Consider the following 24,472-nt stretch of genomic DNA (forward strand, 5'->3'; position numbering starts at 1 on the left):
CATATAGAAGTTAGATTGCAGATTGCAAAGAATTTAAACTTCTCCCATTTACCAAGCGTCTAGGGGAACTACGGTGGCCCATGAGAAAAACACACAAAAAAAACATGCAAATGGTTCTTTCTAAAATCAGTGTTTGGGTTTGTATGATCTGGGCTACTGAAGGCCTGCTGAAGAGTATGTCATTATAAACGACTCATTCTAAGGTAACTCAAACACAACGATTCATATTTTTAAGTGATCATACACTGAAGAGACACTGTCACGAATAAACTTTGTGTGATATTAAAGGCGCTATACCTGTTTTAAAGGGGAGGACCAGAACCCATTAGAGGTGACGCTGTCAGAGATAGATCACAGAAAACAAGTTTGACAAAAGCTTTTTGCTCCCTTATCTTTACATCTGAATCCAATTAACTTGAGAGAGACACCTCGTGTTTTCATTGCCATGCAAAGACTTCCCCGTCGGCTGACAGGGGGCCAGTTTGGGAGGACTCATTCTCCACTGCCGCCCTGCCAATCCTCACAGCCCCGCCGACACCTCCTCCCCCGCCTGTTCCTCCCGTGGCCGGTAGATGTCGCTGCCTAGCAGTCTCTCTGTGGACGGGAACGCATGGCTGTGTCTGAGCGCTCCCACACGACAAAGCTACAGCGCGCCTGGAAACCAGGAACGGAGCACGGGGCGTTTTTTTTGTGTGTGCAGGGGAAGAACCAGTCGATGAGGTCCATTCTGCATCTTTACCTGCAGCTCGGCTCGGCTCGGCTCGGCTCGGCTGTCAAACAACTTCAGTGACCGTTTGAGTTTTTTGTTTGCCTGTGGTTACCGAGGCGGACTGCTCCCCTCTCCCCTTTCTGCCTCTATCCCGGTGAACTTTACAGGGATGTTGTATGAGAGCATCTCACCAGATAGTGCTGAAGAAAGTGTAGGACGGGCGTGAAGAGTGAACTACGAGAGACACTCGAACCTCTTCTTCTGCTACTTTTTGTTCGGCTTAATACACGAGAAAAAGGAGAGTGAGAGAAAGACAGAGAGACACAGAGAGAGAGAGCGTGCAGGAGAGAGAGAGAGAGAGAGAGAGAGAGAGAGAGAGAGCGTGCAGGAGAGAGAGAGTGAGAGAGAGAGTGAGAGAGAAGTCGCTCAGGTTTTTTGGAGCTAAGCTTTCATGCCGTCAGTCTTGCGGACTCTGAGATGGACGTCAGATTTTATCCAGCTCCCCCTTCAAGCGTGGGTTCATGTACGTTACCGACTGACTCCGGTTTGGACTATTACCACTCCAACAAGGTGAGGATTCTCTCTACTTTACAAGCGTACATGTCGGTGAGATGCTCAGCCCTCGTTGTAATGATGCACGCGCGCACAGGAACATTGCGTGCAGACGGTTGTCCATGTATACAACGTGTAGGAACCATTGCGGACGCGTGCTGCTCGTTGCAGTTCCCTCTGGATGCATTCGGTTGCAATGAGCTCACGAGCAGCGATTGCCACTGAACTTTTGTTTTATTTCTGATGTGCAGATTGCAGAGCAGCACAACCGGACACCTGTTCTGAGCTCGTGCTTCCTTTAATTAGAAATTGCTAATGTGTTCATCTGGATAAACTATACGGGTATACGTTGCCCTGTGGGCTGAGTTGGAGCGCACCACTCTCTCCAGCGCACTGGAGCTGAATGCTTACAACCCGAACCCCCCCCCCCCCCCCCCCCCCCCCCCCCCCCCCCCCCCCCCCCTCTGAATAATGTAAACCAGAAGAAGAAGAAAAATATTCCCTGTATAATTTAAACCTTGCGGACCAAACTGCGGAAACTCGCTATCTTATCTGCTCCAAGCAGGTTCCGACATGGGTCAATGCACAATTATTCCAATAAACAGCGATCAAGATTGTGTCTAAATGGGATGGTGACAACATGTTATGGATCGGGGCTATTTGTGATGCTTCAATGTGTACATACTGCAGATAGTAACTGAGCAGTCTGCATTTTCATTCATCTGATTGTGTCTTATTGCTCGATAAAAGTATTTCCATGAAGAATATGGAGTCGCATGTTGCGCAGGCATGGTTCACACCTTTTTGCGCATACATCCAATCTCATCAGTGTCCACATAATAACTTTTTGGAATTCATTATTTATTAGCAATCTACAAATAAAATTACCCGTTGTCGTTTGTATTTCTTACGGATGAAATATCGGAAATTATCAGCCGTTGTGTTTATATCACCGTGCGTTTTTACGCACACAATTGCATCCAGTATAGCTGGAAGGTCGAGGCACTTTTATTGGTAAATTGAAGTGGGAAGAGGTGCGGTGAAATAATTGTTACCGACAAGCTTTCATTTGGAGGAAAGCATCAGTCGTCATTTGAGACCAAAATATTGTCAAGTTTCCTGAATTATGCAGTTTTTGATATTTCTGTTGAATGTCACGGGGCCTACTGTAAAGAGATCACCTTTTTCACTGCTCCTCGTTCTGTTGTGTTTATGTGTGCTGACGCTTTGCTTTAATTATAAAGATTTTGCATTTAGGCAAATTAGAAATTTACAAAACTGCCAAATAGTCATAGATTACAAGTCACAAGGCTCCCCCCCCCCCCCCCCCCCCCCCCCACCCATGTGGTCTGGGTACAACTTGTGTCAACATTTGGCGGAGCTAGAAGAAGGCATTATACCCGCAGCCATTCAAATAGGTTTGCTTGCCTTAGCACCTGGAAGGAAGCCAGCAGGCAGTTAACATTTGCTGATGACAAAGTGAAACATTATAGCACAGTGCAATGTTTGAATTGTTAATCTCCCCTGTTCATACACACAGTCACCTGAATGTATACATGAACAACACACGCAGACGCACACACTCTCTCACACTCGCACTCACTTGCAGAGCGGTTTGGATGACAATACATGAGACTACAGTCATTCCTCAAACCCCCCTAACCTACTGTAACATCAACTTCAACCGTTTCACACCAACATAAACCGAGCCGAAGTCTGAATTCAAGCTTAATATGTACCCTTAAATCATATATAATGTAGGCACTAGCAAAAAGTGAGCACTGGCAACATATTCTCACATAGAAGGAATTTTTGTAATTGTTCTTTCCTTGTGGTAATGTTACAGTGTGGTTCACACACAGAGGCATACGCACTGTAGCTTCTGTGGCCGTATATTTAAGATCACAACGAGGCCCGGCCCTCCGACCAAGGCCATGTTTCTGGTGTCGTAGCGTGAACACAATGAGCCGCACTAGTTATCATGATGCAGCGAGCGTGGAGGTTGTTGGGCCGGTTTGGGTTTCAAGGACAGAGTCGTATCACATTTTCATTACTAAAGTAACGGCTGTGACTAAGATGTAAAGTGACATGTTATCTGTGCTGTGCCGCCGCCACTACACATAACTGTTGAATAATGATGCGGGAGCTTTATGTGACGTTTTGGCAATAGCGCATCCTTTATTTTAGGGACTTGAGCCGCCTCAAGTAGCAACTGTGTGAGCAGGTGTTAACTGGGAAGCTTGCAAAGATGATAAGGAATACGATATCGTTTTGTATTTCACAGTCATTATGTAGATAGTTATAGCCATAGCAAGTGTGGTTTCAATGTGTTTTTTTGTTCCATTATTTAAATACGAAATTTAAAAAAGGATTTAAAGTTATTGATCTTTGCATTAAGAAGCAGTTTCTCAGGGTATAAACAGCCTCCTGGAAGAGGTTGATTCCCTAAAGTTTACACTTGAAAAAAACATATTTATATATATAAACTCACTAGTGTGTTTATGTATTAGTGAACAGTATTAGATACACTAACCAGGAAGTGAGCATAATACAAAGTGGGACAGTCCATATAAAAGCCAGCACTTCCTCTAGTGGTGGAAACTCAAAGACATCTATTTCTATACAGGCTTTGTGAGACTGACTTTATCTGTGTGTGTGTGTGTGTGTGTGTGTGTGTGTGCGTGAGCGTGTGTGTGCGTGTGCGCGCACGTGTGTGTATTCATGCCATTGTCTACCTGAAAGGGTTCATAATTGAGGAACGTAAAGAATGTGCAAGCTGAAACTGGTTCGAAGTGATCAGCCACATTCAGACTGATGATTGATTGATTGATGCCTGCCAGGAATATGGATCACATTGACAGGATACGTCATTACCACACACCTATGAATGCACTTGACCTTTGAATTTAGACATGGGTTTGCCTGCAATTACACATTAAAATACAGTATATAACAATCATAATCCTGATGTACTTCAGGCTTTAATTCCCTTTTTCAAACATGATAAGCAGATTATGTCAGACAAAACTGCCATTGTGCCTTTTCCACATTTCATTGTAAATTCCTCGATAAAACAACCTGTGCATCCACATTTCAGAACAACGCAAAGAACAACACATGAGAGGAGCGTCGATTTGTATTTTCACTATGACCCCCACGGCACCGTTGCTCTTCTCAACTCCATCCAACTCGTATTGTCCTGCACTTGCACAATCACCGTGAGTCATCTTTACTTTTCACCCAAGATTTCTCCTAATCTTTTTGAAGCCTCTCTGTATCTTTCCTCACTGAGTGGGAGGCTTGTTTGTTCAGTGTACACTCAGCTGTGTATACCAGCGCTGAAGGCCACTTCTTTGCAAATGCCTGTTTTAGCGAGAGACTATTTGTCAAATGCATTATGACTTGTGCATATCCCCCGGCAGAATCACTCTTGTGAAATGAAGTTGGATAGATTACTGTAGCTGTTCCACTTTCTCCTCATCCCTCTTCACTCTAACAACACGGTGCCCAAGAGAGAGGCTCTCAAGTAATTATACTGTAGTTATTCTGTAGGTTTATAATCCAATGGTTTGCAGATGTTATTCTTTTACAAAGTTGCCGTCGGTTCCAAGTTACCGTATGTTATTTTTATGTGCTGCCCAGCGGTTTTCACCGCAGTGCGGAGCGAACACTCCATTGATACACAGTTTTGTGCAGCGCTCGCAGACGTGATGTCTCATTAAAAGCATTACTGTGTTTGAGTGCAGCCCATATCTAATTGCTAATATACCTTCAGGCGAGATGCATGAACCACGTTTAACAAGAAAAAACATGATTTAAACATGGATCCAGGCTTTTCCCACGTTACACTTTGTTATGCCTCGTTGTACATCTTCAAATAAGTGCAAGTAACAAGCAGCTGACGTTTGTCCACCCTGAAGAGCAATGAGGCCAGTCTTTGCAGAGCACATACCGCCTCTTTTCAAGTGGTCCGTTCCATTTCCCCCACTATCCAAATCACTGTATTAGTCATGGGATACATCAAAGTATGGACAGGAGAAAAATATTTTCCATGTTAAATTCTTAGTGATTTTCTTCTTTTCTCTCTCTCTCTCTCTCTCCCTCTCTTCAAAACATGACTGTAATAGAAACAGAAAAGGAAGAAAAAAAAAAGAGTTATTCCAGCAGTACCTCATTCTGTACACAGAGAAAAGTTAATTACATGGAGGCAAGAATTCTTGGGTTCGCCAGCGTGGACTTGGGGTTTTTCATTGTGCCCATTCATAACATTCTGCTGACTGGCCAGTCCGAGTTGCAATATCCCAAACGTTCTCATTGGGAAAAATGTTAACCCATGCATGGCTCTAATGCACAGGGGGAAACACAGTGTGCAGCTGCTGCTCCTGGAACTGGGAATACTTAAAGTGGCGAGTTTATTGTTCTAATGCAGTTCCAGGCAGTTAACTCAGAGCAAATAATAGATTACATAAAGCAGTCGTGGAATGAACATTATTTTTTGTATTAAAAAAAGAAAAAGCAACCTTAAGTGAAGTTACTTTTTAAAAAAAAGTCTAACCTCTTCCTGGCACTACACATAATCAAGTCTTTCTGTCTCCCCCACTCTGTGTCTAACTTCTTCTCTCATTTACCTTCCCAGCAGCAATGTCAAAAGGTTATGGAGGGAAGCCGGATCGCCTGGGGCTGATTGTGTCTTTGAGTTAATGATAAGTAGCTACAGTGTTATTCTCTGGAGTAGTGGCGCTTGGATTGTTTTCTGTGCACAGACTCTTACGGTATGAGAACAATGCACTATTTATGATGACATTTTTGTTGATCACTTGTTTCAAACACACCAAAAAAAGGGAAAATACAGAACTATGTTGACTACATTTATCAATAGAATCAGATGGATACATTGAGGGTAGGTGAGTTGCACACATAACTTCTAATCAATGTTTTGTTCACCTACATTACAACATAGGAAACACTCCCGCATTCATTGATACTGTAGTTTCTATTTTGCAGCTACATTGGATTTGATGGGGTATTTGAGGACAGCATTGGACTGTTTAGAGAGCAGGCGACGGGATACTGTACAGGAATTCACCACCGTGGACTTGAGTTTAACCTACAGTCGAGACAGTGACGGTAACAAAGCCTCAACCAGACTCTGCAGCACTCCGGTTGCTTTGCTCTTCTGTACTTTATAATCGAGACCAGACATGACTCAGAGCTACTAGAGGTGTTAAGAGGGTCATAAGTCATGTATGGCTGAAAATAGATAGTCTAGTTTATCCTGCCTGGTTAGCTACTTAATCACATAGGTCCATTGAAACGGGCTATTTAAGTCGGTGATTGATGGTATCAACTGCCAAGAATTCAGTCATGACGGTGCATTTAAAAAAAAACAACTCTCCCTAATATACTTTTGTAATATACGACTGCTATCCACATAATTTTCATGCTTCTATCACATTGCAATCGATCAGCCAGAAAGTAGCTTTATTAGAAGAAATGACGACACTGCTTTTAGGGTATAAGACTGATAGCAGTCGTTCTCAGGCTTTAGTGACGTGCGTGGCAGGCGGTAACGTATTGCGAAACACAAGGTGTCAGAGTAATTCCAATCTTGACGTTGAAGGCAAATCAAAAAGGAGCCCGGGACCCGGCTGAACTCGTGCCCCTCATTAAATCACATTAACCCTAATTATCGTCACTGCCCCTTGAAACCCAAATACTCCAGTCAGGCTTGACTCCTGGCTGCGTGTTTCATCCCCTCGACTCGTGTAAAGGAGTCCAATGTGCCGAGGCGCTTTACACTGTCCTCACCTCGGGAGGCCATTGGTTCCCCAGTAGCAATAGCCTAGCCTGTCAGTCTGCCCCCACCACCCAGTTTCCTTGTGCTGTTTTATATTCAGTTCTTGATTGGTTGGGGGATGGGGTGGAGGAATAGCATTTGAGAGGTTAGCTGGTTTGTGCAGGGAGGGGGAAGTAGATTTGGGGCGTATGTGTAAGAGAGCGAGCGAGAGAGAGAGAGAGAGAAAGGTCTGCAGATGGAGAGAAAATGGAGAGAGATTTTAGGGGTACTTTATTTTTCAGCTCGCCCTTGAGTCTGTAATGTCATTCAACGATGTGGAAACCAAAACGAGCCTTGCCACCAGATGTGTTCCAGTCCAGATAGCGACTTGAAAGACAGACGTTTATTGTTTTAGTGCATTTGGTGTGGTTCAAACCCAAACTGCATGAAATGCTGATTGATGGATTTCACTAATGAATGTGTGTGTGTGTGTGTGTGTGTGTGTGCGTGTGTGTGTAAGAGTGCGAGAGAGAGAGAGAGAGACAGAGACATCTGCTCCATGTGATTTATTTAACCATTTCTGTGCTCTACGCTCTCACCGCTGATGAGAAGGGAAACTGAGTTTAGTTCACTGTGCTACAGTATCATTTCAAAGCAGATTCATTTCATTTCTATCGACTCACAAATAGGATATAATACAAGCCATTCAGTAATGTTTCCCTTTGATATCTACAGAATGTGGCCTTGATATTTCTGAAAAGTATAGACTAAAAAACACTGTGTATAAGGCTTCAATTGAGATAAGTACGGTAAACATACTTAGCAGCAAGACAATAAATCACAACGATGTTGCATAGTAGGGGCTGCTTTTTTTTATTATAACAATAAACCAAAGTCAATATTGACTCTGAAACTGCTCTGACCTTCTGTTATGCAACTTTATATCTTTGGTTCACCAAGGGCAACAACCAAACGCGTTGTTGATGCTGACATTTAGCATCATCCACATGCATGTGGTTTTGACATAAGGTCAGGGAGTGCGCAGCTCAGTGGTTTTTTGCAACGGTTTCAGCATCCCTGCTGAGAACTGCGTGTCCTTAATTATTGTACACAAACTATTTCAGTGTTCCCATTGTTTTATAGTTCAGGTATCAGCACAGCCAAGACGGATGCAACAAAGACAAAGCATTTTCGTGCGTGTCATACATTCCCAGAGCAAGTAGCTGCTCTTCATTAGGATAATTGCTTCATTTCATTTGTGAACAAATAGACCAAGTGATGACTCTAGATGCTGGAGATTATGAGTGCAGTTATTGGCCTTGGCAGATTTGTGTTAAGCAGGCTTTGGTACATAAATTAGCGTAACGATTGTATGAGTAAATCATATCAACATTTCACATAAGCACAGACGGAGCTCATCATCTCTGACTTTCACACCCTAGAAAGATCTCACAGTTCACCCAACAATTAGTTTTTTCATTTTCCGTCTCTCTGGGAATAGTGTGTTACAGCCTATGTTTTGGTGCTTTAATTTTTATTTTGTTTTCCAGTAAAAGCTATACGTTTAGACTATTAGCAGGAAATGAAACATTAAGGAGAGGAAGAAGTGAAGGAGAGGGGGGGTGAGGGTCATTTTTGCGCATTTAGACTTGAAAGATACAATCTACCTTGGATATCACATGGATTGGGAGGGACAGTGTTGACTCAATCCTTGTTGTATAGAATGTGTGTTGTCTTAAATGGCGGACCAACAGCTGATCCAGGTACAGGATATAGCATTTTATATTATATAAAAAGCTCAGGGAATGTGCCTTTCAGAGATGAACCATTACATGCGGCTTATTTGTTGGCGTTTCAATCCCCCGGCTCCACTCCTGACCGGCGTTTCCTCCGAGAATTTCGACTCGAGGGTGGCGTGATCCATAGGATAAATGTATAAAAACACAGATAAACATAATGTCTGCGCCGTCCATGAATGCAGCTGTCGGGTGTATTAAGACGGGTTCGCAACTTGGGCAAACATGAACAGTTGTCTTAGCTTCCTGAGGCATGTCCTGTGCAAATAGAACTGGAGATGGCTGGTTCAGGCCCACACTCGGAGACCACGAACCCACTGAGTACACACTCTCTCAGAGACATGCTCTCTCTCACAGGTAGACACACACAAACACACACACACACATTCATACATGCAAATGCAAATGGAAGCATGTCTGCACTCGCAGAGCATAAATAAACACAAGCTCACATGTGTGAGCGCACAGACCGCAAAAACCCGACCCAACAACCTGACCCACTTTAGGAGTGATTACTGTCCTTTATATTACGAATGTTTTAGTATTTACAGTTCAACACATTCAGTAAACGGCGAGTGAGATTACATGCCCATTTTTAAAAAATAGATTTCTGGATGGGAATTTCCTTTTTAAATATAATTAGAGTGGACATTATGCTTTATTTTTCCGACTTTCTTGGTTTCACAACGTCTCGATGCTTCCTTGTCTAATTGTCACGTTGGCTTAACAAGCCCTGCTCTCTTGTGATGTGTTTAATGTCGAATTATCATGTTTCATTAAGTTACCTCAGGATTGTACAGGAAGTTAGTTAGCTGGTTAGGCCACCAAGGATTGGTCCCCTGCCACGTGCCGTTTGTGTCTGTGTGCCTCTCAGAGCCAAGTGTGTGTGTGTGTGTGTGTGTGTGTGTGTGTGTGTGTGTGAGACTCCCCTCCCTATCACTACAAACCCACAGTCCCCCCAGGCCCCATTTTTGCCTCAGTCTAGCAAACCACCTCTGGCACTTTTGGGCTTTGTTCATAATATTTTCATTGTAGCTTTGCTTTACTTTCCAGGAATTCCATTCGCTGTGTGTTGATAGTCAGTTTTTGCTAAACCAAGATAACAGCGTCAAATAAGAGCACCTAATCTGACAAAAGAACTGCACCCTGTACTTGAATGTAGATGTAATTGCATTTCTTTTCTTCTTTGACGATCAGTGCAGAATCTGTTTTGGTGTTGCCGTCACCTCGCTTCTTCCAACATCCAAACGCAGCCAGAATAATGCTTCTTTAATGTGAGGTTGGCGTTATAGTTAAGTTTAGATTTTCAAGAATTGGGACTTGTCTTTCATCCCCTCTGTATATTGATTATGGAGCTACAGTAGATGCTTCAGGTCTGTCAGTGCGATGATCGGTGTGTGATGTGTTGTACATGTGATGTGTTGGTGCAGCTGAACGCGAGTGTGTTCACAGTGCAAACACAGCATTGCTGGCACTCCTGGTTTCACTTAATCTTTGACACAAAGGCACTGGCATGTGGCTGGGCTCTCAGACAGATTCAGAGAGGGGGGGGGGGGGAGTTTTATAGGTGGTCAGAGGGTCTAAATGAGAGCGAGAGAGAGACAGAGCTATGGGTATGTGTATGTGTACATACATAGCGGGGTAATTGCTTCTAAGATCTCACATATTCAAGCTTTTTTTTCTTTTTTCTCCCATCTAGACGGGAAGATTACCTTTTTTGGGAATTTCTGTAGGCCTTGAACATCACAGTCAGTTATTAGGATTTCCTGAAGCAAACACAGCATCGCCGTGACTGATACCATGCCTGGTACTTTGGTCAGATCAGGACCTCATTCTGGGTTGTAGTATACGCAGAAGTCTACACTACTGCTATTCTTGATGGATGATTTATTTGCCTGCCATCCCATAATTACCCACCGGGTAGATGGGAGGACCTCTCTGAGATTATAGTTTGTCTTTGCAGTAAAAAAGAAAAAAAAATCCTGAGACGCTTCAAATTATTTGGCAGTAAGCTCTTTTCAAGGATCTTTTGATGTTTTATCAAGCACTGAAAAATTAATTAAAAAATGTATTCATAATCTCTGTAGTGATGTGGTTACGGTGACGCAAACATTTAAAAAAAGGAAAACATTTATTTATTTCCAAATTGTTGTGTTATCCAGAGTTGCGCTCCTAATTACCGCTTTGTTTGTACGGAAACGTTAACCCCTTGCCACCTGAAGACAGCTGTTTGCTAAGTTTGATATCTTTCAGATGGAGAAGCATTGCATTCAGACACGTTTCAAATGAATATTCTCACATCAAAAGAATTGTTTTTGGGACATGGCTCATGGCTCGAGGCGAGAAGAATGAATCCAAAATGAAAAGCGGTGACCTCTCATCAGACTTTGACAGGATTCTGCTGACACCAGTCATGGGTATTCACCAGCTTCTTGGCAGGAGAAAAGCGTGAGTTCTTTCTAGATACACACCACCTAATATTCTTTTAATTGACTTCACAGAAACTGTATCAAGATGTGCTGATGAAGTTACAAATTGGCTAAAGCTGCTCATTGCGAGAGCCAGATCTCTCTGTTCCTTTTGGTTTGGTTTGTTGTACTTCCTGCCGCTCCGCATAATGACGAGGGTGGAAGAGTGGAATATTTCAATTACTCTGAGAAAGTCAAGGAGGTTGTTGAAGTTTGAGAAATACAACACGGGCTGGTTGCTATGTGGAGATTGCGCCTATTTGGAATGCAATTAAATTGGTTTGGCTGCTTGCCAGTGAAAAAAGTATATTCCTTTTCTTTTTTTTTTCCTCAACTCAAATGAAAATGTATATAGTGTTTTGCTGAAAAAAAAATACCTGGAGGGAAACAGTAGGCTGTTGAATATGTGTAATACAGCTTACAGTGTGCAGTTCAAATGAGTTTTGAGATGAGTTATCCATTGTGGTTTCCCCTTTGACATTTCAAAAGGTACGCAGCTTTTGAACCATGGATTTACAGTAATCTATTTTTTTTTTATTGATGTGTGGTTGAGTTATAAACTGTAAATTGGCTTCTCTGCCATTTCACTGGCTGTGCCATATCAAAAACCACGAGGGCATGGTGCAGAAACAGAGTTTGTAATAATGTTTATATACAGTCACATGTAAACCCCCAGTTGTTGGTCCCAGTCTACATATGAAACTGTACAAGACCGCTGTTTACCATATAGTGTGTGTTAAGCCTTCCGCGGCTCCTCAGTAGCACAACGTAACCAATCCATACTGAGACGTGTTTCAGACTTTAAAGTAATGACTAACTGAATTGTTAGAAGATGTACGACGTACTGAGGCTGCGGCACAAAGTATAGACAAAGGTCGGAATCTGCTGTTGTTTTACATTTCTTTTTAGAGTGATGAACAAAGTACCAGGCGTCTGGTGAAGCCAATGAGGAAGTGCCTCAAACTTGCATTCTTTCTAATAGCCATCAGGGGGCGACTCTTCTTGTTGCCAAAAGAAGCTTGATTGTGGTGAAGTCCATGAGAAAGTGACCCGACTTCTCACTTGATTTATTACCCTCAGTCAACATCGTTGAGTTTATAGTGCCACTATGCCTAACTGTAACCCTTTCCCCGTGTGCTTTCAGCCCATGAAAGTTAAATGTTTTATTCAGTGTTTGGTTGTACGTAGCTCCACTCTCTCGTGTTAATTCTGGTCGGCAGACCGCCAAAGATGGTGACGGACAAAAATCAAGATGGCGATGGTCAAAAAGCTGAACTCAAGGCTCCAAACCGCAGTCCTCACACCAATGGGTGATGTTACGGTGAAGACACCCACTTCTTATATACAGTCTATGTGTCAGACTGAAAGAAAAAAAGTGTGCACGTTAACACAGAAATGAATTATCATCCAAAATGACTAGATGAAAAGACAGTGGAGGAAAAACCGTTTGTATCACTTCCTTCCTTTTAGCTGCGTAAAGACCAACAGTAATTGACATTTGAGGTTGTTTTGGCACTCGCAAAGTACAAAGTGATCTTCCTCTTCTTCGTGTGACCTCAGAGGAATATGAACCACAAGAAAAGGAAACAAAAAATGCTCTCAGATTTGTGTTAGATATTTGGAAACTGTACAGTTTGCATTCAAGATAAATTTCTGGGTTTCATTTGCAGCCCTTTGAAGGTTTGAATAATAGCAGCAATTTCTTACAAGTCACAACAGTGTGAAAACGCCCCAACAATTGTATTGTGAGAGAAACAGAAAGAGGGAAAAAAGAGGAACCAACAAATTCAGAGGCATGCGAGCTGTTAGGTTGTTGTGAGTTTGTGGTGGAGTATTAAGAAAAGAAGAGAAGAAAAAAAACAAACGGCTGCCTCTGATCCACTGTTGCCTGATCTGCAAATGGATCGAGCGGCCCAGCCGAGCCGCTCTTACAAAATCAGCCTGGCATGGCGTTATAATAGCTTTTCCTTGTACGCGTCCTGTCAAATCAACTTAGCCTCTCCGTGTGCTATTTTAGTGTTAGTCACACAGTCGATAGAGGAAACTACAAGTCCTGTGTGTCGCCTCTTGTCCCCAGAGAGCTGGAGGAAATGTACTTGAATGTCCAACATTGTAATGCTTTCATTACACCGTGACACTTTAGGGAAGTGTACTTTGAAACCAGATCCCTGGAGCGAAGGAGGCGAGGTGTTGAGATGATGAGCTAATTAGCGGGGTCTACCACTACCCTGCTAATGGCTGTTTGCGGGTTTTGCGGGTGCTGCAGAATGCTTGATTTCCTTATTTTTTAGGCAGAGGCTTTAATCCAACATGCACACGACAAAGCCTGCTAAGTGAATCAAAACGCTGCGTATCAGTGGAAACAAGGCTCCTCAGTCTCCTCAATGGAGCTGCAAAGATAGAGCGAACGGGCACCGCCGCATGCCAATACACCTTCAGGGCATTGATTGTGTGCCATAATGCTTTCATGTGCCTCTCCTGCTTATGTCGAAATGTAAAGTCGTAGGATTTTGGGTTGTTGTTATGTTGTCTTCCGTGCGTGTGCCTTCGCCAGATACTTTGATGTGAAAAAAGATGTGAGTAGACGTGTGTGTGAGAAGCCAGATTTAGGGATACTCTGTTCAGCTGTAAAATGATGCAGGGTTCTACCATTACAGCCCCTGTACATGTGCGAGGAACTCGAAAACAAACATTCGACACAAAGGAAAGAGAAGATGGAGAGAGATGGAGCTTTATCAGACAGAGAAAGAGGCCTGATAAGAAATTCTGTAAACTTGCAGAAAACAAAAGGGAAAACGAATAGATGTACGTGCACCACACGTCAGCATCGACACGTTCTCTTTCCCGGTCGCGCATGTGCTGACAGGACACCAGCCAGCCCTCACTTTCATTCGTGCTCATGCACCTGCTCACACTCGCTGTTCTTTTCATTACGGCAGAGTGAACGCATAGTGCAACATCAAACAATGGTGTTCCTCCCACTGTTTGTCGGCGCCTTCCAAAGTCAATTAATTGAGCGTGGAGGGTTAAGTCATTTTCTCGGCGGCAACAATTCTGATTGAAGTCATACTATAACAAGCAAAAATGTATCAAATACTCCCTGGTTTCAGCTTCTCAAATAAGGGGACTTGCTTATTTTCTCAGTTTTATATCATTGTTAATTAACGATCTACAAAACAAGCTATTCAAAGTGGGTTTTTCTTCAGTTTATTAATAAATAGAATTGTAATCAACAGATGGATTGATAACCAAACCCCTTTGGAAGAAACCAGTGGCCTATCGGTCGGAAACGAGACGCAAACCATACACCTGTCTCGTCCTCCTATTTCGTACTTTTCGTGTGCGAACCAAACACACTATTTTTAAGTTTCGCACTAATTGTAATTAGGGGCCATTTTAATCACAGCTCATTCATATCAGTTTCGAGAGAGGACCGACGTCTGTGAAAGTTTTGGGGTTCGGAACAAAAAGGTGTCTCTTAGAGAGCGAAGCGGTGTTGCAAAAAAATAATAATTTGTAGACACGAAGAGTTAATCCCTGAACCAGAGCCTGACCTTTCAGCAACACTTCTCGCATTACAATAACATCTCAGCTTTTTCTCTTCGCTTTAAAAAGAGACGGCGCTCTTTCTGCCGGGTCACGACTTTGTACGTCAGCTTGTTGTGCACCGTGCGCATTCTCGACATCTCCTTTACAATTAAATTAGATTCAGCTGTAGTCATTCGGGCTTGTTTAGTGTATTTGCCAACTACTATTGCTAAGCCGCACAAACAAACCCGGGCAACAAAGCAGCACGATGGCTAAGCAGGTTTCGCGTACGCCACCGAGGTGACGGATGAGCTAATTGGGGCTTAACAGTTAATAACTGAAAGAGGTGAGACAAGTGCTGAGCCCCTCTCGGTGCCAGAGGCTGTGGTGATATTTCTTTCTTTCCTGATTCTATTCACCCTTGTTTCTCACCTGCCAAGCTGTTATTTCTGTCTCCCTGGATTCTCGTCCTCTCTGTCTCACTCTGTTGGATTTCTCTCCTCTCTTTTTTTATTCTCCCTCTTCTCTCTCGGGCTGATTCTCATCAGCCTGTATTAGTTGCAAATGCAGAACTAAGTGGCTGTGACAACATTCTCAGATGCTCCAGCTGCCACAGATTTATTGAGTTATTAAAGTAATGTACTGTGATTAAAAATGCTAATTTCCCCTAAATCGTACGCTAGCGTACATCGTTTTTCAGAAGCTGATTTAATTACATGGAAAATGAAACAAGGGCCGATGATTCAATCTTTGCAGCCAATTGCCTCTCCACCCAAAAATGAATTACCTCATGAGACAGAATTATTGTTTGGGCAACAGAAAGTGAAATGACAGTGGGATTCTTTTCGATTGAATAATCGGGCGGTTGCTGTTGCATTGTTCCAGCTGTGGTGCGCACACATATTTACATTTGAACCACACATACTAGGCTTGCTTGCAGTTTGTTTACATGTCATCGCAGCAATTTTTACCTCACGCCATAATCTGAAAGTGAGGCTTTTGAATTGAGTGTAAAAAAAAATACAGATCCTTTAAAAGCCTTATCTTGCTGCTAAAGTAAGCCACTGAATAGCTCTGTAGGGCCTGGTTTTACATTTAAAGCATGGATTTTAAATAAAGAGAGAAATAACTTTCCCTTCCCAATATTATTATGAATTGTGTCCTCGTCTATTTTGAATAATTCCCTTTCCCCTGTGGGATTTTTTCAGTGTGCTTTCCTTGGCTCATTTTGGCCTCACATTATGCATTCATGTATTCGTTTATATAATGCGCAACACTGCAGCTTCATTGGACAAATCTCAGTCGTTATAGACAGCATTGTGTATGATACATGAATGTTAACATTTCATCTCTTTGAATTCCTCTTCACTTCTACTTCAAGCGGTCCGTTTCTCCTGCTATCGTTATTTTGCAGAATATGCAAGGCCCCCTTTTGAACATCACTGGGTTGAATCAGCTCCTGAAAAAGTAATTCTCATTTGAATAATGAGATGGAACTTTTCCCCTGGATCGCTTGATCTTTGCAAGGCACACTTCTGCCGAGCAGCAGATAGCACCGTTATTCCAGCCCTCAAAAAATCTCCGGCAAGATCACAAAAAAAACAGCCTCAGATATTGTTTGGACCCCTTCCAGATTTCTCTGTGTACTGTAACAGATCCTCGCCACTTTACGGCCCCACCGCCTATAGGTGAGTGTGTGAAATATCCGTGACCATGTCAGATGTCTTTTTCCTCTCTGAAAAAAAAGGGGATTGACTCACATGTGGAGAGTACAGCGGAGAGTGAGCGGCTCCGGCCCTCCAGATGTCCTAGACATAACAGAGGCTTGTCAGCTCTGTGGCTGGGCTCTAAATGGGTCACTCTCCTTGATATCACACAGCTCCTTCACAATGACCCCACTGTTCTCCTGATATTACAGCACACCAGGTGGCTCACTATGAAAGTCATGGCCAGACGAATGTGGACCGCGTGTGTTTGTGAGTCGTCAGCTCTGCAATCACATGTGTGCATTTCCTGTATAGAAATGGCTTTAACACACACCACTTCCCAAAACACCAGAAAAACTCACTGCTCTGAAAAAGGAAAAGTATTGGATTTTTCGCTCACTATATGATTTCAAGCATCTTGTGACGAAAACCTTTGATATGGGGGAAATGTATTTTTTTCATTGATCTGCTATTCACCTCCTCCATGGCAGTTCATATGCATGGCTGTATGTAATGTAACATGCGAGGAGGAGGGTAGTAACAAAAAAAGAAGAGAGAAAAAAAGGGAGGGCGGGTGGATGGTAGTTCAGTGATTTATGATTTATGGTTTGATTACAGTCTTTCCATCCTGCTGAAGACCGGCTGTATTTGCCTGCATTATGTGAACTTTTCCTCACATGGCCTAGTGGTGCAGCAAGCTCCAGCTCGTTCTGCTCTTCGTCAGAAACAAGCACCCATGTGCGCATATTCACAGCAGCAGGACGGCATTCAAGCACAGGCACACACACACACGCACACACACACACACACACACACACACGCACGCACACGCACGTGCACACTGATTGAGAGATAAAATGGAGAATGGCTCTTTTTTAGTCAGCTGAGCAGTCTCCTCTCCAGCAGCATGGCAACCATTCAATACCATTTACCTCCTACTGGGAAATAATATTGATATTCATAAATGTCCCTGGTGAAGGGACAAAAAAATAAAATAAATAAAAAGCACAAGTGTCATCCGCCTTTGGTTCACAATATCCCACTCATCAGAATGAATCTCATTACATGTATCATTGAAAATATGAATGATTTATTGGAATGTCAATGTCACCGTTTTGTAAGAAAAGTAGCCATGAAAATGTCGACAATGGAGCTTTTTTTTTCACCTGTAACCAGCGGGATGGTCTCTAATGGGACCTGCATACCATTAATAGTCTGAGTGATCAGACCTTGGTGAGAAATACACACAGTAGTGAAGTGTGTTCTCTGTATTTATCATTTGTTTAAAAAAAAAAAAGTTAACTAGCATCAATCCGCCTGCATTTAAGCCTTTCTGACTAAGAAAGCTGCAGTGAAAGAGCCAGTCACTGATATCATGTCTCCCCAGGCTCATTCATTCATTCTCCTCGGGCCTCCTCAGGCCTCTTGCTTTGAATTCTCTGACTGCACATTCTGTACCACGGACTCCCGAGCCTTGTGAGTGAAGTAGTACATTTGAGTTCAACTTGTCAATCCGGCTGGTTGTAAAATGCTGCAGTAAAGTTTAGAACCAGAACATCTAGATCTTGATTTGCAGCTTTGACAGGACGGTTCCAGCTGTCAAAGTACAATATTGTAGCTTCTAAAAGACTACACCTAGTATTGTTTAAACCAGTAATCTGTCTATTGGGTACTTGTTTCCTCAAAATTGTAATTACCAAAAAGAGGACATTGAAGAATTAAAAAAAAAAAATTGTATTTAAATGATGCCACTCCTTACATTAGAGGGTGTACATTTGTTTGTCTGATATTGTTGGCACTTTATTCAACTTTCTGTTTCACACGGGACACAAACACCGGTCCCCAAAGTGAAAGTCCTGTTTGACTCGGTGTTCATTCTGCGCGACACGATAACTCCTCTGGTGTTAACACAAACAAAAAGTAACATCTGGCGGTAATCGCTGCTAGCTACAGTAACGTAGCGACAGTAAAGCTACAGTGGCCTAACATGGAAACGTCCACAAAGACCCTCGGAGGTTGTTTCCACTGATATGTCCAAAATGGCTTTATCTTCTCGTATAATATACAGTATGTACAATAGTTGCAGTATCCTAAATGTATATTTTCTCGTACACAAATTGTGCGAACAATTGAACATTCTGTTTGACTTTCGTGTGAATCATTTTCAGTTCAGTTAACAGAAATAGGAATAAAGAAAGAGACCCATCTATGCTGAATATTCTTTTAATTTGGACCCTGAAACACCAAACTGCTTATGGTTCTGTGGAGGAGCCGTTTTACACTACAGTCAGTTAACCCGACAGCGAAGCACAGAGTGGACCTGGTAGTTTCTGGGAGCACTCAGAAACATCTCAAATGATCAACTCGTGAAAGCTGACGTTAAAAATACCTTTGAACATCAAAAGAATTGAAAGAAGAAAAAAAAAAGCCCAACCGAAATGATGGGTGAGCTCGCAGCGGCTCCGGCATTGGCCGGTACATTTGAATATGAATGGCTCCGACTGAAAGGTTATGACCCATAAAGAGGGGGAACGATTTGAGCGAAGCGTGCAGTGGGGAGAAATGTCAAAGTGAGAATGGCAGGAAATATGTTAGTGACAAGGAAAAAGCTGCCCCTGGTATTCTAGAGCCGATGAGTAAAAATAGGGCATTGGGCAAGAAGGCAGGAAACCAGCAGAGCGAGGCCTCTAGTAGGAATTTCTTCTGGGGAGGAGAGATAAGGGACTTAACTCCCTCCTGTCTGGGCCAGCCGACTTTAACATGCGACATGTGATCACTGATCATTTATGAAGAGATGGACAGAAGAAAAGGAGATTGAAGAATTGAATAAATGATTCGAGCACTGACTGATGTGTGCGCACTGCTGTGCGTCTTAGTGCGGGCACTTCTGGGTGCTCTCTGTTGATCTGTCACTGATTGAGCATCGACAGGACTTTTTAATTAGGTCAAGACTTGTGATGGAAACCAAAGATCACACACAAACACACACACATACACACACACACACGCACACACACACGCACAAGGACTCTCTCTCTCTCGCAAAACGCACGCACGCACGTTGAGGTAATGGCTGAGTGGAAAGTACCGTGTGTGTGTGAGGTTCCTCAGGTTAAAGAGTGGAAGTTAGACAATAAACAGTGGCCTTATCAGACTCTGGGCAGAGCTTCCCACCTGAGAGCACAACATATCACTCCGACTATTCGAAACAAATATGACCTCTACGCACTTGCCTCAGCCCACTCGCACTCATGAATAAACAATTTCGATAAACGAAAGGACCCGCAGTGGCACGTTTTGTCTCGTGTGTTAGGACGTTAGACTGTCACACTCATCCAGCGGCACGATTTGATTTGCCCGCAGTTACGTGACCTCACCGAGACAAGATCCATCGGGATTTTTACAAATCAAATTTTGCGGCTTGACGAAATGTGATATCGATGCCCCCGAAGAAGGCGAGACAACGAGATGATTATAATACCGTTGATTACAGTAATTTGTACACAGTGTGGAGGTTGAGGAACTCATGGGGCGTTCACTGACAGCTACGCAGTTGACAGTCTGAGTGACCACAAAGTCGGCAGCTGAACATCTTCAGTGCACGGCAGCTGAACATCTTCACCAACAATAGAGGTCACCGACATTCATTAGTTGTTTTGAAGTATTTATTTCCTGTTGTGAGAGTAAACAAAAATAACCCTGGATCCTAATGATCAACTTTTCATCATTCGGAAATTAGTAGGAAAATTAAAAAGCCACGTAGATCTTATGAGCAGTTGATTCTCAATGGAAAATGTTCCTTAAACCAACTCGCTACAGAGCTGTTAACCTAGCTTGACAGACTTCTGGTTGTTGATTGCATTTTGAAAAGAAGCTACCGGTACTTTGAAATAAAGCTGTGTCTCAGCTGTGCTGCAGGGAATAATACAAAAGTGTGAGGGTAGAGATCAGGGTATCTTTTAGGATTTTTGGGGATACAGGATTTCTGTAGCGCTGTGAAAGAATAGTAGCTCTGTATGAAACATGCTCTGTGACAATTAGAGTTGAAAGACAGAAGTGCTTCCATTGACGAGGGGAACAGTGTTACATAAGCGTCCTTATGTGTCCTTGTTGTGGCCAGTTGCTGTCATATTGAGAACACAGCCTTCCCTCCAGCTATATCGCTGGATGAGACAATAACCCAAATACCTGTCGGATTTCTCTCTGTCTTTCTCTCCCGTGCTTCTGTACCTCTATCTCACTTTGTGATCCCATTTCGTCCTCACAATTTCCGTCTCTCCTTCTCCCCGGTTACCCGCACTCCCTCATGGTCACTCTCTTAAGTGATTGCTACATTTCATCTCATGGTAAATCGTCCGTCAGCCCGGTGAGCTATCATTATGCAAATGATGGGCAATTCAATTTCAGTTGGTCGGAGGGGGGATTTCTAATTAGGGTGAGGCACAGCACTCAAGATGGAGAGAAAGATGTAAAGGCCGGGAGAGAGAGAGAGAGAGAGAGAGAGGAAGGCAGAGAGAGGTGCTGGAAATGCATAGCAGGGGTGAAGACGGAGGCTGGAGAGAGAGAGAGGGCTGGAAGATGAGTATCCATCCACAAAATCAACCCCGCACCACAATTATTCTCTTCAGTTGGCTGCGAGTCTCCTGCCTCCTGCTTTTTCCTTATCCAGTTAATATTAATGAAGTAGTGGCTTCTGAGCTTTCCCAGAAAAGGATCCGTAGAACATATGTTTTTCATGATTTAGGACGTGAAGAAACTGATGTAATCACATTCATAAACACAAACACAGGACCTTCAACCAGGAGGCCGGGGTTCGTGTCCCAAAAGTGTTACAGAGTTATTAAGAATGTATGTTATGTTCTTCGTATTTATGATACATTGTTTATGCTGTGCTTCATTTACATACCTATTTTAAGACCAACTATGATGTTTATTGCCTAAACCTAAATGCGGTAAAATGACTGCTAATCTAAGTCAAGTCACAAGTAAATTGTCAGTTGACCATTAAAACAACACATCACGTCAAGTACCAATTATTTGTTGTTATCGATTCAGGTGTTGACTTTTTTCTTTATCAATCGAATAATTTTTTTTCCTATAAAATGTAAGAAAATTGTGAAACACAAGATGATATTCCAGTTTTTTGTTTGTTTCAACCACCAGTATACAACGACTAATTGTATTTATAGTGATGTTGAACAGAGAAAAGCAGCACATGTTTCCTTGAAAGGATGATAAGAAAACACATTTGAAAATCTATTTGCATACAAATGCATCATTACCAGCTTCTGCAGAATGAAGCCGAATAATGAGATGTCAAATAAATGAACTACACTACATATACTACATGTATATGTGCAGAGGCTTGTGCACAGTCTAAGGCTTTGCCAATTAATTCTGTAATTTCTAATATTTTAAAGACATTGTTTTTATGTCTGTATTGCTTAGGCTACAATCCGTCTCCTTGCATCACAGTTTTAGTGTAATTGCTAAAAGTAGTTTCAGTATCACAAGACTTACATTTATTATATTTGCCACATCTGCAGGTTTGTGGAGGACATTTTCACAAATGATGTTTTATGATGCGTGTTGCTGTCAAACTTGACCAGCACTGTGCAGCATATTTATTTTTGATAGAGCATCATTTCTCACCATCACTGTAATGATGCATTGGGCTTGTCTATGTTTTTTTAAATATTGAAAAGAAAAGAAGAAAAAAAATAAGCTTTGGTCAAACAGTTCCATCTTGATTAAATGAATGTTCTCAATTGAGCTGCATATGAAGGTTTTTCTGCATCCCTGCGCGTGTTAGCGCTTAGTTAATAGTCATTTAAGATTTGATTTATGTGTTGCTTCATTTTAGTCTCGCTATCACATGCTGTCCACTCTGTCTTTTGTGTGTCCAATGTGTGTGACTGTGTGTGTCTGTGCGCATATTTGTGTGGGTTTTGACTGTTTTGCACAGCCACACATATCTGAACATGTGTAGGTGTATGGATGTGTATCAACCATATAAATTCACACTCAGGCACACTCAGGCACACACACACACACACACACGCGCACACACACACCCACGCACACACACTCACACAGAGGATTCAGCTGAGATCAGCAGCTCACCCTGGGCTGTCAAATTTTCTGTCAGCACAGCCTAAGAATCACAATTGGACTCTTTGGGAGGCATTAATTCAAAGCACCGTAACAATGCTCTGAAACCAAATCAACTGCCTGTAGTCAGCATATCAACTCTCAACTAACTCTCTCCCTCTATCTCTCGATCTCTCTCTCTCTTACTCTACCGCTCTCACTCTTTCCACCCTGTGTTTGCTGCCATTTCCCCTCTCTCTTTCTCTCTCTCTCTCTATCTCTCTCTCCCTCTCTCGCTCTATTCCTGCGACGTGTGATTGAACTTGTAAATATGTTGCTAAAGCTGGCTTACTGTAAATGTTGCCTAACATAGACAGTGACTTCCTCTGCAGCTCATGTCTCAACTTTGAAATTGCTCTCATGATATTTCAACATACCGTTCCATTTCAAATAATACTCTATATAATACTATATGACCGGCCTTTTTCAATTCAGGTTATTTATACAGATACAAAGTAATGCCAATAAGATATTACACTCTCTCATTAAAACCTTTGAACTCGTTGGCACTTGTTGGCTACAAATAACAATTGATTTCATTATTAATTGATCTGTTACGTCTTCAGATTGCTTGTTTTGTAATATTCAAATCAAAACCACATAAAACAACGAAAAGTGGCATACTGTATGGTCGCCTTGAGAAGCAAGCGAGATTTCGATCTTGTGTTTATCAGGATATTTTCTTAGAACCTTGTTTTTCAACTGCTCTAATGTCATAAACAGGACAATTTAGATACGACTCGGAGAAGAAAGTGAATCACCAGAATGTTTTCTCTCCCTCTTCCGTACATCTGACGAGCTGGAATCAGAAAATGTGTACTCAGTGATCAAAATAGTCCACTACATTTATTTTGCTATTCAACTAACCGTTTCAGCACACCTACTTTTCATGTCTTACTATCTGCATTACTTTGCTCCTCAAAATCCTTATGATGCAGTACAGATGGTGTTTCATTTGCTTCGTTCTCTTCAAGGAAACTGGGGGACATTTATATCACAGTCACAGAATTCTTCATGTAAATCAGATTTGGGAGTCTCTGCTCTCCCCAGCAATCCCAATTTGTTCCGGAAATTATTCTCCTCATCTTCTGCCCGTATTAACCTAATCTAGCCTCTGCGTGTTTCCTCTCTTGAAGAAAAAAGAAAAGAAAAGAGAAAATCCCCTGTTTCTTTTCGTATATGAGCCAAATCTTCTCCCAACCATTTGTTTTCCCCCTGTAACACAAGAGTTGTGGCCAGTGCACAGCCGAGGTGCTGCCTCTGCTTGTCAGCTGTTGGTTGTTAGTCGTATTGTTTTTCCACCGTGTTGTTTTGCCTTCAGGAAACCACTTCAAAAGATGAAGGGGTTCTGAACAGATTTATGAATGTTAAAAGTTGCTCTGTATCACAGCGAGCCAGGGCACCGACTGCACTATTAAAATGCTCCATCTCTCCGGCTTGTGTGCCAAACACAACACAAAGGGCAGAAAGAGAGCGAACACATTTCAGTAGTTATACCAGTACCTGTTATATCCTTTCAAAGAGGTGTCGTGTTATCGTGGTCAATGTGGCATGTTTAAAACTGTCTTTTGATGTAAGACATAATTCATCAACTGATTGCTCGTCTCAGACATACAGCTTTAGTGTAAAGCTTGATAAATGCTACTTTCATTCAAACAGAACCAATTTGCTTTTTAATGTTGCACTTTGACAAATCCTACAACAAACTGTACTTGATTGACTGGAGCAAAAATCTTTAATTACATCTATAACTTTTATTCCATTTTCCTGTGTGGAGAGTTGAAAAA

At 42.3% G+C, this 24,472-nt stretch overlaps 1 protein-coding gene across 1 annotated transcript in view; it reads left to right on the top strand.

Moving 5' to 3' along the window:
• Nucleotides 1-648: 648 nt before the first annotated feature.
• Nucleotides 649-24,472, top strand: part of LOC117730868 (TOX high mobility group box family member 2-like) — an 84,730-nt gene continuing 60,906 nt past the window's right edge. Inside the window, 1 exon segment of the mRNA XM_034532919.1 lies at nt 649-1,279. Coding sequence (XP_034388810.1) covers nt 1,187-1,279 — 93 coding nt within the window. The 5' untranslated portion in view covers nt 649-1,186.

Source organism: Cyclopterus lumpus, chromosome 5, assembly GCF_009769545.1.
Source record: "Cyclopterus lumpus isolate fCycLum1 chromosome 5, fCycLum1.pri, whole genome shotgun sequence".
NCBI classification, from domain to species: Eukaryota; Metazoa; Chordata; class Actinopteri; order Perciformes; family Cyclopteridae; genus Cyclopterus; species Cyclopterus lumpus.